General features: G+C 43.4%; 1 protein-coding gene across 1 annotated transcript in view; it reads left to right on the top strand.

Moving 5' to 3' along the window:
• RAB3B (RAB3B, member RAS oncogene family) overlaps positions 1-18,124 on the top strand; it is a 56,679-nt gene that overhangs the window by 6,445 nt on the left and 32,110 nt on the right. Inside the window, exon 2 of the mRNA XM_019742890.2 lies at positions 1,877-2,104. Within this exon, the coding sequence (XP_019598449.2) occupies positions 1,877-2,104 (228 nt within the window). The remainder of the gene's footprint in view (positions 1-1,876; positions 2,105-18,124) is intronic.

Below are 18,124 nucleotides of genomic sequence, written 5' to 3'. Positions count from 1 at the left end.
ACTTTCTTCTTCCATGTAAATGTTATGCCTCAGTCTCCAAGGGTCCAGGGCATGTCCCACACCCACTTAGTGAGCCCTGTCATGGGGCAGATTGATACAGGGAGCCGGGGGTCTCAGATAAAGGCCTGAGAGCTGGGAAGAAAGAGAAGGAAGAACACAGGCCCCCAGGTGGCATATTTAAGGAGGTATTATTAAAGGGCTGCTAACAATCCCACAATAACCTCTGACCAATCCTACATTTATCAGCTCCTTATCTATACAGCTCAGCAGTAAGGCCCACAGAGCTAAATCCATTAGTCTCGCTCTCTTTTCCTTTGGGGAAAAAAGCTGGAATTCCTAAAGACAGTGATGCCCTGGACATTATCTCATGTTGGGGCTGTCCTCCCACCCTCCTCTGACGCTCACCCAGCCCATCTGAGTATCCAGTGCTGAACACAAGAAGGGATTGCAGGTGAAGAAGCAGAGGAGCTGTGGCTGGTAAGATGTAAAAGAAGCAATTAAAGACTCAAATAAGACTATGGGACCATGTGCTAGATTATGGGGTTCAGATCCAAAGTGTTCTAGAAAAGGAGAGGCTAGTGACAAGTCTGAGCGGGCCAGGGTCTCAGGGAAGGCCTGGCATGTAATAAATACTTGCTGAATGAATGAATGAGTGAGTGAATGAACAAATAGATAAAGGATTTAGGCTTTGAAGGATTTGGAATAATAATGACTTACGTTCACACTTGTGTGGGATTTACCAGTCTATTAAGGTCTTACTCATTTTTAACTAACTTGAGTCCTGTAACAGCCCTGTGAGAAAAGCCGGGCAGAATTGTTCTTGCCGTTTCCCAGCTGGTGAGATGGGGCCCCAGAGTGATGCGTGACTCTTACTAATTCAGCACACATTTACTGAGTGCCAGTTCTGGGCTAGGACTCGTGCTAGAAGCTAGAGGTGCAGAAAGAAGTGCATTAAATTCCAGATGCTTGATCTCAAGAAGAGAGGAGTAAGCAGTTCTGAAATGATACGAGTGCTGTTTGTGTGCTCTGGGAACACAGGGGCAGGACTTCATTTGGGTGTACAAGGATGAATAGGAGTTTACTAGGAGGAGCGTGTTGTAGGCAGAAGGAAAGAATACTCGTACATGTCTAAAGGGACAAAAGCAAGAAATGACATGTCACATTTGGAGTAACGTGTATAAATTGGTATGAAAGTAGCAGACGTTGGTAGGGAGAAGACTCAGGGAAGATAAAGTTTAGCAAGTTGATTCTTTGGTTAGTTGGTTCTTTGTCAAGTTGAAAAGATGGGCTTGATTTTTAGAGCTGTGGGGAGCCATGAAGGTTTTTGAAACAGGGAAATGCTAGCCCTGCACTGGGCATTTACTGGAATGTTAATGTGTTTGTTCTTTTTGCTTTTTTTTTTTGGTTTTAAACTCAGCTTAGGAGCTGCTTCCTACAGGAGACTCTTTGACCACCATGCCTCCAGGTTGGGTTAGATGCTTCTTGTGGGCTTCCTCAGCCAAAGCTTCCCTCTGTCTTATCACTTATCTACTGCTTTGTTACTCTGCATTTTATACTCTAATTTGTGGCTATTCAGAGGTCAGACACCATGTCTGATTTGAACTTGTATTCCCCATGCCCAGCACAGGGTTTGACGGAGAGCAAGGTGCTCAGTCAATATTTGCTGAAGGAATGAATGGGAGGAACTGGGTTCCACCCCAATCCTGAGACAACATTGGGGCAGGTGCAGTGATGGAGTGATTCTGAGTAGTATGTGTTTCCTCAGTGATGCTGGGTAGGAAATGAGTATGTGAATGGTGGAGTGACCATTAAATGGTTGGTGACTCAGGGTGACACTGGAAGTGTGTTCCTGAATGACCACAGGTCTCTCCTTCAGATGGCTTCCGTGACTGATGGTAAAGCTGGAGTCAAAGATGCCTCCGACCAGAATTTTGACTACATGTTCAAACTGCTCATCATTGGCAACAGCAGTGTTGGCAAAACCTCCTTCCTCTTCCGCTATGCCGATGACACCTTAACCCCTGCCTTCGTCAGCACTGTGGGCATTGACTTCAAGGTGAAGACAGTCTACCGCCATGAAAAGCGAGTGAAGCTACAGATCTGGGTGAGTCCTGGTCATCTCGGGCAGGATTGTCCTGAGATGTGCCTAGTCTGCTAATACAAGGGCTGGGAGGTGGGCTAGTTTGGAACTTCTGGTCTGATGGCATCAGGCCTCAGTGCTATTACTGGCCTGGTCCCTGGACTGCCCCTTGCTGGTTTTATGCTCTCCTGTGGGGGCTCAGTTGCTTCTGCTGCTTAACTTCCAAGGGGCTTTATCCTGGCCTATGTGAAGGAGTGACTGAGAATCTGGGCCACTGACTAGTCTTGGAGCCTTGATTATATTATTTAACATTTTTGGGCCACCGTTTCCTCACTATTATAGGTTTATAATAGCATCTATATCATAGGGCTGTGGGGTGCTTAGCATAGTTCCTGGAACGTAGTGAATGCACGATAATTGTTGGCTACTGTATCTATAAGTTATCATTGCATAACAAATCACTTCAAAACTTGATGGCTTAAAACAACAATAATAATTCATTAGCACACAGTTTCTGTGGCTCAAACATTTGGGAGTGGCTTAGTTTCTGGCTTGTGGCCTTTTATGAGGTTGTAGCCAATGTCAGCTTGGGTTGCAGTCATCTGAAGGCTTGAGTGGGGCTGGAGCAGCCCCTTCCAAGGTGACTCAGTACTGGCTGTTACTGGCTGTAGCAGGAGGCCTTGGTTCCTTCCCATGTGGCTCTCTCCACAGAACTGCTGAAGTGTCTTCATGGCATGGCAGCTGGCTTCCCCCATGAGGAGAGATCCAAGAAACCAAAGAAGTGGCAATGTCTCTTATTCTTAGCCTTAGAGTATTCTATTGGTCACTGATTCAGTGTAGGAGGAAACAACACAAGGTTATGAATCTTGGGAGGTGATGATCATTGAGGACCATTTTGGAAGCTGGCCACCATAGCTACTATTTTGATATTTACCAGTTGTACTGATAAAACATATACATATTTGATTTAATACAGCAACATGGAGATCATATGCTTTTTAATAATGAATTGACATTGAGATTGGAAATTTTGAAAATTTGTGATTTAAAGTATTCAAAACATGTATTATTTATTATCTGTCCATTCAACTTGTTAAATGTATGTTACTACATCATGCATATATCTTATTGGTATAGTCTATATACAGTACTTTTCTTTTTACAAATTATTTCTACATATTAGTATGAGTTCACAATTAACCCCATGAGTAAGATATTACTTTAAAACACTCCTATTTTACAGAAGAAAAAAATCCAGACTCAGAGAGTAATTAACTTGCTCAAATAGGTTGACCACACAGCTATAAAGTGGATTCCAGCTCAGATCTTCTGATTCTAGATTATGTTCTCTTTTCTCTACACTGTAGAACAGCACATTAGGCCTTATTGAGCCCATATTTCCATGTATGATAATGTTAAGTATTAATTTACATAGAGATAAAAATTCATGTGGTTCCTTTAATCTCTATTAAAAGCATTGAGGAATCCTAAATCATTAGAAATGTGAGAAGCTATACCACTTAGTACACTGGTTCTAGAAGTGTGATCTCTAGATTGACAGCACCTAGGAATTTGGTAGAAATGCAAATTCTCAGGCCCCTCCTCAAACCCACTGAATCTGAAACTCTGGGGTATGGCCCAACAATTGGTGTTATAACAAGTCTTACAGGTGGTTTTGAGGCAGGCTAAAATGGAGGAACCACTGATCTAGTGTAATGACTTCAAGGTGAGAATCAATAACCATTTATTAAGTACCTATCATGTGCCCAGTGTTTCCACGTATGTTATCTGACATCTGCCTTGCAGCCAATGCACAGAGGAAGGTGAGAGCACAGGGTATTTGGGGCATGGTGAGCAATACAGCTTAACTGGACAAAGGCTGTGAAAGAGCAGGGAGGAGGTGCTCAGAGGGAAATTTTCTGGAGAGGCTATGAGGTGGCAGCTTGGGGGTCAGGAAGACCTTGCACAACAATGCAGAAGGTTCTTGCTGTGGGCCAGAGGGTACACATAGTTGATGATTCCTTGGAAGCTGAATAAACTATTAGATGCCATTTTTTATCTGTGAAGATAAAATGAATGTTTACTAATATTTACTGTATGGATGGACACAGATGTCTTCATTTGATCTCCATATCAGATGGTCACAGATCCTACATGTGAAAAATCTTCAGGTTGGAAGAGACATTCTGCCCTGCTAAAGGGTTGGCAGTGTGGCTCCCTCACTCCTACATTAATTTTCAGCCCATTGTGAGCTTTTCCAGTTTTCCTATGTCTGGTTAAGTGGATTTATTGATTTACCATCTAATTTTAACTAAATGAACCCTCACAATGGATATGTAATTTTAAAATAGTCCTGCAAAGAAGCCTCTGATTGAAGACTATACTAATTATAGTGAACAAAAGTGAGTACAGAAAATGGCTGAACTGATATTTCTCTGACTCCATAGCACAAGTTCATTGTCAGCCATGTTTTGAGGTAAAATCAATGATGATCTAATTAGATCTGACAGTCAATCACATTGCTTTTGCTAGAAAAAAATATTAGCAAAGGAGTTTTTTGTATGTGTGTGCGCATATGTGCTTTTCTGTACCAAAAAAGTTTTCTGTACTGTTCATACACTAAACTGTAGACATTTAAACATTATTCACGTCACTTTATGTATTTTAACATCTTTTGTGCACAGAAGTAGATATATATGTATATATAATCTAAGTAAATATACAAATATTGTGGGTGCTCTGCCTACATTTTTCATACTTAACAGGGGTATAAATTTAGATACCACTGCCAAAGGTATTGGGGAGTCATAGAAGGGTTTTAACAAGGTTAGATTTGCATTTTAGAAAAATCTGTGGTTTCAGTTGGAAAGTAGATGGAGTGAGGCAAAGAAACCAGTGGTTTGGGTAAGTTAAAATGGCCCAAGCTAAGTGTATTATTGAGCTGCTTGGGCTGCCATAACAAAATACAGAGTAGTTGGCTTAAACAGCAGACATTTATTTTCTCATAGTTCTGAAAACTGGAAGTCCACGATCAAGGTGGCAGCAGGGTTGATGTCTGGCAAGAGCACTTTCTTTGGGTTGTAGACCACTGTCTTCTTGCTGTGTGCTCTCCTGGCCTTTCCTTGGTGCATACACATGGAGAACGAGTGAGCGAGCTCTCTGGTGTCTCTTCTTATAAGGACACTAATTCTATCAGATGAGGGCCCCACCCTTACTATTTCAATTAACCTTAATGACTCCCTTAGAGTCCCTATCACCAAATAAAGCCACACTGGGGGTTAGCTTCAATATATGACTTTTGGGACACAAACATTCAGTACATAACACTAAGACAATGACAAAATGACATAAGGGATGGAAATGAGCAGAGAGAGTTGAGACAGACTTAGGACTAGAATTTACAAAATTTGATGATCAAGAAATTGCATGGAGAAAGGGGAGGAACATGTATCTACTCATGTATATTTACTTCTGGAAACAAAAGTTCTGTGATTTTATTTTTTAAAGCTGTGTGAGCTTTGGTAAGTCACTTCACTTCTACGAATAGATAAAACCCTTAACTGTAAAAGCCTCACAGATTTGTTGGGGCGGGGGTGCTACATGTGATAACAGAGTATTATGCCTGGCACATTTTAGGAATGCAATAAAAGTTAGGTTCCTTCCTTTCTCTGTTCTTGATTCACATGCAAAGGGTGACTGGGCCTCCCAAGAAACCCACCTGTGGTTGCAAGAGTGCTGGAACAGCCCCCAGGGACTCACTAGCACAGTATGAAATGTTCAATTAATTTTCTCCAGCTCATTTGATCGGTCCCAGGGGATTTCAGAATGCCATTGTCAGGGTGGAAGGTGGAGAGGGAAGAAGAGAAGGCTATGAGCATCGCTGAGCAGTACCACACACAAAAGGAGTTTCTGTCATCTCTGGGGGATGTTGGATGATGAGAACATTGGTGGTGCCTTGTTCCCTGGGGTCCCTCACCACATAGATCCCTAAGAGCCCCTTTGGTTTGCTGGGAAGTTAATTATTGTGGATCAGAAAAGAAGATCTTCCTGGGGAGGTGGGGGTAGGGGAGAAGTCTCATTAATAGAGAATGAGAACATGCACAGGTGTGAAGGGAGGGAGATTTGGAAGCTCCACAGCAACAAACCTGACTAGAGGCCACTTACTGCTAGGTGCTGGTTGCCAGGCAACCCCTGGAGACCTGTGGGAAGAGAAGACTGGTAGTTGGCCTTTTACTACGTGCACATGAAGCCCATTGCAGGGACTATTGGGTCTCATGCTGGTTAAGGGAAGAATCTAGGGATCTAGGGGTCTGTGGGAGGACTGAGCTGATCTAGGACTTTGGAGTCCTGGCTTCCAGGCCTGGCTCTGCCCTGCAGCTGTCGTGTGTGACCCCTCTCCTCCATGGGCCTAACTATCAAATGCAGAAAATAACTTGCTCTTCTTGCCTCATGGGTTTTTGTGATGATTACGTTAGGGAATGGAAAGGAAAGCCCAAGGAGAACTGTGAAGCCTTGAGTAGATCGGAAGGACTATGGATATTGTCAGCCATGTGAATTCATCTTGTGTGTGCTTTAAATCATTCTTTCTGTCTTTCATACCTTCTCTCTGACCCAAGGAGGTAGTTATCCCCTTAAAGAATGAGTTGTTGAGGCCAGAGATGTCAAGTTACTTATGCAGAGCCAAACAGGAAACTTCATCTTTCATTCATTCAATATACATTTATCTGGTACTCAATTGATATCAGGCATTGTGCTAGCTGTGGGGTAACACACTTCCCGCTGTCAGGGAGTGTATAATCTAGTTGGGGAGATAAGTCACTAAATATATGAATAAAAAATACCTAATTTCATCTGTGGTAAGGGAGCTGAAGAAAAGGAATAGACTTGTTTCCAACCCAAGCAATGGGACTCAGAGCTCAGGAATCATTGAACTGTGACTTCGGTCTCATCCCTGGGCTTACAGCTGGGGTTCACGCTCACCTCTATTCACAATTGAAACAGCTTGCTTAGCTGATAACCTTCACCACGCCAGCTCACCCGAGGGCTGTCCCCGTGAAGGCATGTGGTAGCAGAGGCCTCCATCATGGAAAGACAGAATCTCCTCCTTCCTACTCCCACCAGTGAGGCTTTTTTGGTGACCTGCATGTTGAGAAGCCTTGAAGGAAACTAGTGTCTCGGGTCTGGGGTTGCTGGTGGAAAGACTAGGAAACAGGCTGGCTGGCCTGTCCGCTTTTTTCTATTGAGGGCTCAAGAACTCTGTGTTTTGTGGAGGATTTATAGAACACTGTCTTTACTCCTGGGCCTTCCTGGCCTCACTGGAAGCCTTCCTCCTTCCTCTTTCTTTCTCTTCAACTCCCTGCTCTGAAGCCCTCAGTCACTACCATGCTTCTGTGTACCTCCATTGTTCTATTTGTTTCGCTGTGTTGGTGATCATTTTAAAAAGATAATGTGTATAAGCTTCACCATGGTGCCTGGCACAGAGTAAACATGTCATTTTCATTAAGATTCTAGAGAGATCAAGAAATGATACTCCTTTTCTTCCCCACCTCAGTTTGGAATCAATTGAGAGAGAAATGCAGGAGCCTGAGAGATGGGGAGTAATAGGACAGCTTTATCACTGATAAAAGCTATGAGGAAGCACCTGGCCCAAGTCTTCAGGGCAGTGGATCTTGCAAATATTTCACTTTGGTGTCAGAGAGACATACCAACCGAATCACAGGCTGATATGGGTCACTAGCTGCAATTAACCAATTCAGCATGCACCAAGGTCAAAGTCTATGTGACCCAGACTTACCCATTCTTAAGGCCTCAAGCATCCTACCTAGGTATGTAGTAGAAGTCTCCATCTCTATAGTCAGTCTTCTTTATGGAGGGGGAAAGAAGGGACCCTCCTCTAACAGCTCGTTTTATAATTAAAGAGATAGAGAGAAGTAAGCATTAGCTCCAAAGGGAAGTTGGGCGATGTGATGAAAGCTGGGAAAAATAGGAGAAGGAATCTTAAGAGATTTCCTGGGAATCTGGAATTGGACAGTGATGAGAAGACTCCCTATGTAACCAGGAGCTGAGAAGAACAAGACCAGGTGAGATGGGGTTGTTGGGCAGTCAGCTAGGTTCACCCACTAGCCAATTCCCTTATTCCTACACAGCAGCCTTGACGAAATTTTAGGTCGCCACGTGGCTTTTGAGTCACTTGTAAATATTAAAAGAAGTAATGAATGTTAAATCTGGGAATGTCAAAGACCTATATTTTAGGGGCAGTGATATAAGAGTACAATAAAATGTCATGAAGCTTAGGAATGTGGGAAAGATAATTATACCAGAAACCTAGACTAAGAAGAATTGTGGCTCTTGAGCAGTCATTTAACAAATATTTACTATGCAGATATTGAAGATATTAACATGGATTAATATGAATATGACACATTCTCTGCTCTCCAGGAACTAGTGACACTGAACTTACCTCTAACTCCAAAAGTGGAATCAAATGAGTAGCATAGTTCCCTTGTTCTGGTTAAGGATAACAAAGTAGGACATGAAAGAGATTGCCTTTCCCCTGGACGTTAAGAATTTATAATAATGGATTATTATGTGAGATTGGGCAGCTGTCTGATGGGCACCTGTATTAGTTCCCTATTGCTGTTCTTACAAATCACCACAAATTTAATGGCTTAACACATTGCGTACGGATCACAAGAATCTTCACGAGGGATTTAAACCCCGCCGTACGCAACATGTTATTAAAAACAACAACATATTTTTTATCTTACAGTTCTAGATGTCAGAAGTGCAGCATGGGTCTCACTGGGCTAAAATCAGGGTGTGGGCAGGTCTGCGTTCCTTCTGGTGGCTCTAGGAGAGAATCTGTTAACTTGCCTTTTCCAGCTTCTAGAGGCCTCCTGCATTCCTTTTTTGGGGGTCCCTTCTCCCATCTTAAAAGCCAGAAGTATAACATCTTCCAGCCTCTCTCTCCGACTGCTTGCCTTTCTCGTATAAGAAACCTTGTGATTACCTTGGGCTCCCAGGAATAATCCAGGATAATCTTCCCATCTCAAAACCTTAGTTTAATCACATTTGCAAAGTCCCTTTTGCTATGCAAGGTAACATGGTCACAAATTCCGAGGATTAAGATGTAGATATCTTTGGAGGGCCATTATTCTGACTACCACAGCTTCTATTAATAATACAGAAAAAGCTAATATAAATTCTCCCTATCCTTCAAAGCTCTAACTCGAGTTTCCTCTCCTCTGGTTATAGCCCTCTCTGCTCACTGCCTGAAACAGGTACTGTGTGTGTTTCAGCTTTACACTGCCTGCTGAGAATACCTGGCACCTTGGTAGGTGCTAACAAGCCTATGAATTTAGAGCGCATCACAGAGGCTGAGGTCCACAGAGCGATCCAGACTTTACTACAGGCCCACTGAGGTCTCCTCATACATTCCAGTGCTTCTGCTACCTGAACATAAGCTAAGTCTCTCTACACAGAAAAGGCTGGCGGCTGAACAGGGACACTGGGGCTCTGACAGGTCCCTATGTCTCCAGAAATACAGAGACAGTTCTTGAATACAACATCCCATACTCAGCTCTTATGATAATCAGAATTGATTTTTCTAGGCAGCAAGTTTCCTGGTGTGGCTGCAGAGACATGTTGACACTTTCATCTCTCCAAAGTCTATAGAAGCCAGCTGCGGGAGGAGGTTTAATCTGATCTCTAAAATGACAACAAAGGCTGTAGGAAGTCTAATCAGAATTGCAGGCATAGTCTGCTTCTGTAATTTGCAAATGAGTTAACCAGCAATCCTCGTTGGCTATTCAAGGGGCCTCCATTCTTTGGGGCCACCAACCCCTTTCCAAATTGATCTGGGCAAAAAGGAAATAACCTACAAGCCGTTTGCAGATTTATTAATTCAATAAACATGTCATGTACCTATTATGTGCCAGGCACTGTCATAACAGGGCAAATAAACAGCTCTAATACAATATAAATGACATAATCAAGGGATGAAGAAAGTGTTGTAGGAACACAGAGAAAGTAGCTGCTACTACCCGTGCCTGGGAAAGTTATTTTAGGTTTCACAAAGGAGAGGACATTTGAGCTGGGTCTTGACAAACGAGTACGAGTTTTCCAGGTTAATGTTGGGGAAGATCTTTACATGCAGGAAAAAAAAGACATTTGCAAAAGCACGATTGCTTTGAAGGACCCATTAAGTGCCTGGCTGTGGAAGGCTGTGCAGCGATGGTGAGAGTCAGCGGGACTCAGAGCGATGACATGTACACAAATATAGGTGATGCTACAGACATGAATGATGCCGTGAGAGAGGTACAGGAAGTTTTAAGGGAGTTCAGAGAGGAAGTGCTTCCTCTCAGCTTGAAAGCTCAGGGAGGGCTCCTTAGAGGAGGTGGCCTTATGGTGATGAGCGTTGTGTGTAGCAGGTAGTACCAGCCTCGGAGGCAGGGCTGTCTGTGGCATTCACCTAGCGCTGTGGTCCAGGTTGACCTCCGGTTTTGACTCAGCAGCAGTGTGCTGCCATCCCCTGCAATGATTTACTTGTTCAGGAAGCAGCGTGGCGTGTGGTTAGGAGCCAGTCCTGTGCTCCAAACCCATTTCTGCCCCTGTCACCTTGTTCAAGGTCCGTTACCTCCTTGTGCTTCACTTTCTTCTTTCTAAAATAAGGATAATTTTAGTAACAAGCACATAGTGTTGTTGAGGGAATAAGATACGATAATGCTTAGCCTAGTGCCTGGTACATAGTAAAGGATCACTAATTGGTGACCTTTATGATTCTTGACTCTGTTACTCTCAAGGGTTGATTTGTGGCAACAAGGGGTCTGGATATGATCTGAGCTAGACTTGGCATCCTTTATAAGAGTTGATGCACACCCACCCGAATTCTTTCTCTGAGTCCTAAGCTGAGTCTGCAATGATTGGTGGCTGACCCCTTTGGCAGAGCCCCGCCTTGGTGGCAGATGCAATTTAGCTGGGGAGATAAAACAATTTAGAAAACCATAAAGAACTAAAATATGTGGTGCTGCGTGAATGCAGTGGGAATTTAAAAGAAAGAGTTCAGTATGGGATAGAGTGGATAAGAAAGGCCTCTGGGAGGGAGGCAGGGGGTGCATTACAAGATGGAGAAGGGGGAGGGCGTAATAGAGACATTCTAAGCCAGGGGGTCAACACGAGCTGATGTGGGGGGCAGACATTAAGGGAGGGGGTGAGCTGTAGGGTGCTTTGTGTACTGTTCTTCCTGTGAGATGCCTGCACTCCTCCAACTTCCCCAGTCACAGCTCCTGCCTCTGCCCCGCATACCATGTGCTGTAGCCATTCTGGCCACACCAAACTTTTATGTATTTGTTTATTTATTCATTCATTCAGCAATATTTTCACTGTACGTACCAAGCATTGTTCTAGGTGCTACAGATACAGCAGTGAAAGTAACAGACAAAATCCCCTGTCCCATATTCCCCTAGCCTGGCAATAAACAAGTAAAATATACCGTGTTCTGTGATGATAAGTGCTCTGCAGAAAACTATAGCAGGAAAAGGATGATTGGAAGTGAGGGGTGTTTATAAATCTAATCAGGGTGGTCAAGGTAAACTTCAGTGAGCAGGGGACTTTTGAGTAAAACCTTGAAGGAGTTGTGGAATATATGGAGGAAGAGTATCTGAGGCAGAAGGAACAGCAACTGCAGAAGCCCTGAGGCCGGGGTTTGCCTGGAACAGTCTGGTAAGAGTCGGAGGCCAGTGCAGCTGCAGCAGGGGGAGAGCTGTCAGAGGTGAGGCTAAAGAGTTAGTGGGGGTGCCAGATCGTGGAAGGCCTTGGAGGCCTTTGTAAAGGCTTTGGTTTTGGTTTCCTTTTTAAAGACAGCTTTATTGAGGTACAACTGATATAGAGAAAAACCGTACATATTTAATGTATATAATTTGATGAATTTGGACACATGCAAACACCTGTGAAACCATCACTATAATTAAGATAATAAATATATTCATCACCTTCAAAAGTTTAATTGTGTCTCCTTTGCCTTGCCCCCTTTTTTGGTGGTAAGAACACCTAACATGAGAAGTACCCTTTTAACAACTTTTCAAGTGCACAACACAGTATGGTTCACTGTAGGCATCGTGTTGTACAGCAGAGCTCTAGAACTTATTCCTCTTGCATAATCGAGACGTTATACCAACTGAACAACTCCCCATTTGCTCCTCCCCTCAGCCCCTGGAAACGAGTATTTGATTCTCTGCTTCTATGAGTTGGACGATTTTCAATATCTCATATAAATAGAAACACTGCCCCCTGATTGGTTTCTTTCATTTGCCATCGTGTCCTCCAGGTTCATCCTTATTTTTGCAAATGGCAGGATTTTTTTTCCTTTGAAGGCTACATAGTATTCCATTGTATGTATATATCACATTTTCTTTATTCATTCACCTATCTGTGGACATTTGGGTTGTTTCCGTATCTTAGCTATTATGAATAATGCTGCAATGAACATGGGGGTGCAGATACCTCTTTGAGATCCAGATTTCAATTCTTTTGGCTACACACCCAGAAGAGGGATTGCTGGATCATATGGCAATTCTATCAAAGGACTTGGATAGACATTTCTCCAAGAACATATATAAATGGCCAGCAGGTACAGGCCTCAAAGGATACATTTCAAGATCCCCAGTGGATGCCCAATAGTACCAAACCCTATATGCATTGTTTTTTCCCTATACATACATACCTATGATAAAATGTAACTTATAAATTAGGTATAGTAAGAGTTAACAACAACAATAAGAAAATAGAGCAATTATAACAATATACTATAATAAAAGTTATGTGAATGTGGGCTCTCTCTCTCTCATAACCGATCTGATAACCAAGACAGCTACTCAGTGACTAACAGGTGGGCTAGTGTATACAGCGTGGATACGCTGGACAAAGGAGGCTTCATATCCCAGGTGGGAGACAAAGGGATTGCGGGAGATATTATCATGCTACTCAAGATGGCACGTAATTTAAAACATGAATTGTTTATTTCTGGAATTTTCCATTTATTTTGGATTGACCTCAGGTAAGTGAACACAGGGAAGGCAAAACTGCAGCTAAGGGAGGACTACTGTGTATGAAAAGAAATGCTCAGCATCACTAATCATCAAGGAAATACAAACCAAAACCATGAGATATCACTTCACACCTGTTAGGATGGCTATTATCAAGAAAAAAAGATACTAAATGTTGGTGAGGATGTGGAGAAATGGGAACCCTTGTACATTTTGGATGGGAATGTAAAATGGTGCAGCCACTATGAAAAAGAGTACGGAGGTTCCTCAAAAAAGTTAAAAAAGACTTCGGGTTTTACTCAGAATGAGATGGGAGGGTTTTGAGCAGTGGAATTACATCATCTGACTTATATCTTTTAGTACTTTATTTTTAGATAATTTTAGATTTATAGGAACTTTGCAGTGATAGTACAGCGTTCCCACATACCCTTTACCCAGTTTCCTAATATTAAAATCTTACATAACCATGGTACATTTGTCAAAACTAAGAAATTACAATTGGTCCGCTATTATTAACTGAGCTATAGACTTCATTAGTTTTTGAACTAATGTCCTTTTACTACTCCAGAATCCAATCCATGTTGCATGTAATAACAATTAAAAAATTCAGATATTATTCTTATATCATAAAATTCACCTTTTTAAAGTATACAGTTCAGTGATCAGTGATTTTTAGTATTCACAAAATTGTACAACCATCACTACTAATTTCAGAATATTTTAGAGACTTACATTTTAATATTTAACAGGAGGGCTCTGAGGCAGGATTATGCCTATTTCAAGAATAAATGATAAACAGGCCAAGGGCAGGGCAGAAGCAGGGAAAATCAGTTAGAACGTGTAATAATCCAGACGGGGATGATGGTGCCTTGAAGTAGGGTGGTGGTCCTGGTGGGAGTGTAAGTGCTTGGATTCTGTGCATACGTTGAAAATATTGCTGGCAGGATTTGCTGATGAATTAGATGTGGGCAGAGAAGGAAGGGGAGGAGTCGAGGATGACGCTGAGGGTTTGGGCTGAGCTACTGGATGGTTGAAGATGCCTCTGAGAGACAGGGAAGTCTGTAGGGAGAGCAGGATTTGGAGAGACAACTGGGGACTGAGTTTGGCTATATTAAGTTTGATGACCTGTTAGATGACCAAGGAGAGCTATAGAATAGGCTGCTAGATAAATGAGCCTGCAGTTCAGGGCAGAGGTCCTGACTGGAGGTATAAATTAGTGAGTCATCAGTACAGAGGTGGTATTTAAAAGTAAGAAATTAAAATTGGTACATTATTATTAACTGAACTATAGACTTTAGCCAGTCAAATAAGATCAACAAAGGAGGGAGTGAAGATAGAAGAACAGTTCTAAGGACCGAGCCCAGAACATGGCAACACGAAGATGTTGGGAAGATAAGGAAGAATCAGCAAAGGACACTGAAGAGGGAAAAAGAGTGGTGCCTTTGAAGGCAAATAGAGATAAGAGTTTTACACAGGAAGGAGAGATCAACTGAGTCAAATGCTACTGCCAGGTCACGAATATGAGGTCTGAGCGCTGACCACTGGATTTAGCATCATGGAGTCGCTGGTTACCTGTACGAGCTGTTTCAGTGGAGTAGTGGGGATGAACGCCTATTAAGAGTGGGAGAAGAGAAATTGGAGACACCAAGTATAGTGGCACTTTCAAGGAGTTTTGCTTTTCGGGAAAGGAGACAAATGGGTGGTAGCTGAAGGTGAAGGGGGAAGGAGATCAGAAGAGGGTTTTGTTTTTTAAGATGGGAGAAGGAGCAGCATGTTTGTGCACTGGCAGAACAATCCAATAGAGATCAACAAACCAAGCAACCAGCAAAGAAACAAAACAACAAAACCCATGCTGTGGGGGGAGGAGGAGAATTGCTGGGACAGTATCCTTGAGTTGGTGTCAGGGGACGGGGTCACAAGCAGAGGGCAGGTCCTTGCTAGGAGCACAGACGGTGCATCCACATTCCTGGGGGAGAGAGCAGAGGGTGTGGGCACAGGTGCGGCTAGGGGCGACGTGCTGGGGGGACTTCTCCTGGGTACAATTTTCTGATGAAGTGGGAATCAAGGTCAGCAGCTCAGAGTGAGGATGTGGGGGGAAGTGGGAGGAGAATGTCATCTAGGAAGGTGGGAGAGTGAATAGACTAGGAAAATGTAATTTGATTGCTGATGAGCATTGAGGTTCCACTTGAAATTAGTGATCAGACATTTAAATTCATGAATTCGCGAATGTGAAGCATGGCTGTGTGTTTTTCTCCCATCATGTTTTGCTCTGTGGATACAGTCATAGAAGAGGCAGAGAGTTGGCCTTAATGAGTGCTGTTTTGTTGAGTGAGTGGGACAAAGCAGAAGAGGGCACGGGAGTCAGGAGTGTGTGCAGGGAAACCACCGTCATGACTGACCACAGAATTCAAGCTGGGCAGAGAGCGAGGTGAGCACACGAGGGGGAAAGGGCAGTGAAAAGATGGTAAGGGTTGAAGACTGTCGAAGTTGGGAATCTAGGAGTGAGCTGGAAAGATCATTGTGACCTGAGAGTGGGAGCCTTATACTCACTATTGGTGTTGTCAAGGTGTCGAGTGTGATTGTGAGAATGAGTGGCTGACGTAGGGTTAGAAATCAACATCCACTGGAGGAAAGCAGTTCGAGGGAATGAGAGTCCCAGATGTAGGAAGGCTCATCTGTGTGGACATTGATTCACCAACAATTATGGAGAGGGTCACCGTGAATCAGGTGTTCCCTGGTCGGTAGAGGGGTCCATGGGTGGCAGAATCATGATGTGAGATTCAAAACTGGAGGTGTTTTGTTTTTTAAAGGAGGGAAGGAGAATGATCTAGAAGCAGGGGCGAGAAGCAGCCTGTATCCCACTTTCTGGCCCAGTGATTCAAAGGTGGTGAGAGACGAAGCAGCCATCAATTTGGAGGCTTTAGGGGAAGCCATGTCCTCAGGGAGAGCCACGGTTCACTTACAGTGAGGAGGTGAAGAAAACATCCAGAAGAGAGGAGGTTGAGGAAAAAGATTTTTTATTATTATTATTTTTTTATGCCTGACTGAGTTTCAGAAGGAGCTTTCAGTGGGGAGAGGAGGAGATAAGCTTAGAAGAGATGATGTGCAGACTGTGGGCATCAGAGTCCAGGGATCAGGGATGGCCCGGGAGACTTGGGCTTCTTGCCATGTCTGACATCAATAGAGGGATCAAATATGCAACAAAACAAACGATAACACAGAGAGATGGCCCCAAGATGTGGGGGGCCTGGGAGGAGGGCTTTGCTTCCTCTTGATCTCTACTTTTAGAGGCCCAGAGACTGATGGAAGTGCCATTCTTACTCTGAATGCCTGGTGTCCCTCTTGATTTTACATAACAGCAATTATGTGGTAACCACAATTTATGTAAAATATCTTTGCCTGTAAAATGGGGCTGATAATACCTCCCGCAGGGTTGGTGTGAGCTGACAGTGGCACTGCTGAATACCAGCACTGTGCTCAGTGCTTTTATCAACTCATTTCATCCTCACAACAATCCTGTGAACTAGGTGTTATTATCCCTATTTTACAGATAAGTAAACTGAGGTCCAGAGAGGTTGGGTCATTTCTCCAAGTTCACCCAAATAGTAAGGGGTAGAGTCTGGATCTGAACTGAGATCTATCTGACTTCAAAACCCGTGTATGCCGCGGGCCCTCTACTTCTCCCTTTCTTGTTATATCGTCACATAGGTAAGGACTTAGGTGCTTAGAAAGTACTCAACAGATGGTAAAAATGTTGTTGAGTTAAGCAACTATATATTGTGCCGGTGCTTTACACCCATTTTTGTTTGTTTGTTTTTTGTAATCATCACAACTATTCTGTACAGAACAGATGAGGAAACTAAGACTCAGAAGCTAAGGAACTTGGTGGAATCTTACCAAGATCAGTAAAATTGCAAAGCTGGAATTCAAAATTAGGGCTGTCTGCCGCCACAACTGCCTTCCCCACTCTTTCCACTGCCCTGTGATACCCCAGGGATGTCCAGGATCTGACAGTCAATGTCACAGCTAATACTTGGAGGTTCCATGTGAACACTCTCAGAAGGTGATGGGTTATCTGTTGCTAACTATGTCCTGTTTGCTTTCCAGCTCCCCTCTCTTTCTACCAGCCCTCTTCTCTGTCCACCCCACTACAACTTCACAGGTGATTCTGAGGGACATTTAAGGTTGTGCAACACTGATATGTAGGTATGTAATTAAGTGACTTGGTGCTTAATGTAGAGGTCTGTAAGGAGCTGCTGCACGTTCTGGCACAGTGTGAAAGGAGGGGTGGGGCTGGATTAGTTCAGCTGTGGTATGAGCAGTGTGACAAGTAACAGTGTCTCTGAACCTGTTTCTTCAGCTGTAAAACAGGAATAATATTTATGGCTACTTCTTTGTAATGCAGTAAAGATTAAATGAGACAATATAAGGAAAGGACCTAGCATGATGCCTATAACATATTAGGTGCTCAATAAATTCGCTTAAAGTTATGCAGTGAGTGGTAGAGGCAGATAGGTTCCTGAGTGCTCTTTGTACCATACTTTTGTGACCAATCTTGGTTACAACCACTTAAGAGTGTGAACCTTGGGGTTGACAGGGTAGAGAAAGTAGATGTGAGTTGTGGCCCTTTTACTCCCATTTTCAGTGCCTGGAGAGAGCAGCAGTGCTCTGCCCCGATGGTGCCCAGTTGCCTTCGAACGTGGGAGATTCTTCTAGCTGACTTGGATCCTGTCTGATATGTTGGTAGGGGTAGGGGTGGAAGTAACGGAGGCCATTCAACCGAGGATGAATAATTCCTTCCTTCTGCAAACCCTCCCTTCCCCGACACCATTGCCCCATACTTTGGGTTGCCAGGTGACAGCTGGAAACTCTTGTCCTCTCTGTACTCCTGTGCTTCTCACCTCCCTCTGTGAAGTCTGTCAACTTTGTGCTAACGACGCAAAGACTCTGAGCTCAGGCCCAGGGCTGGAGGTGGAATACAGAGGAGATGGATGGGTGATCA

Source organism: Rhinolophus sinicus, linkage group LG06 (assembly GCF_036562045.2).
Source record: "Rhinolophus sinicus isolate RSC01 linkage group LG06, ASM3656204v1, whole genome shotgun sequence".
Classification (NCBI taxonomy): domain Eukaryota; kingdom Metazoa; phylum Chordata; class Mammalia; order Chiroptera; family Rhinolophidae; genus Rhinolophus; species Rhinolophus sinicus.
Note: the sequence above shows the minus strand (reverse complement) of the source record. Positions and strands in the feature narration are given on the sequence as shown.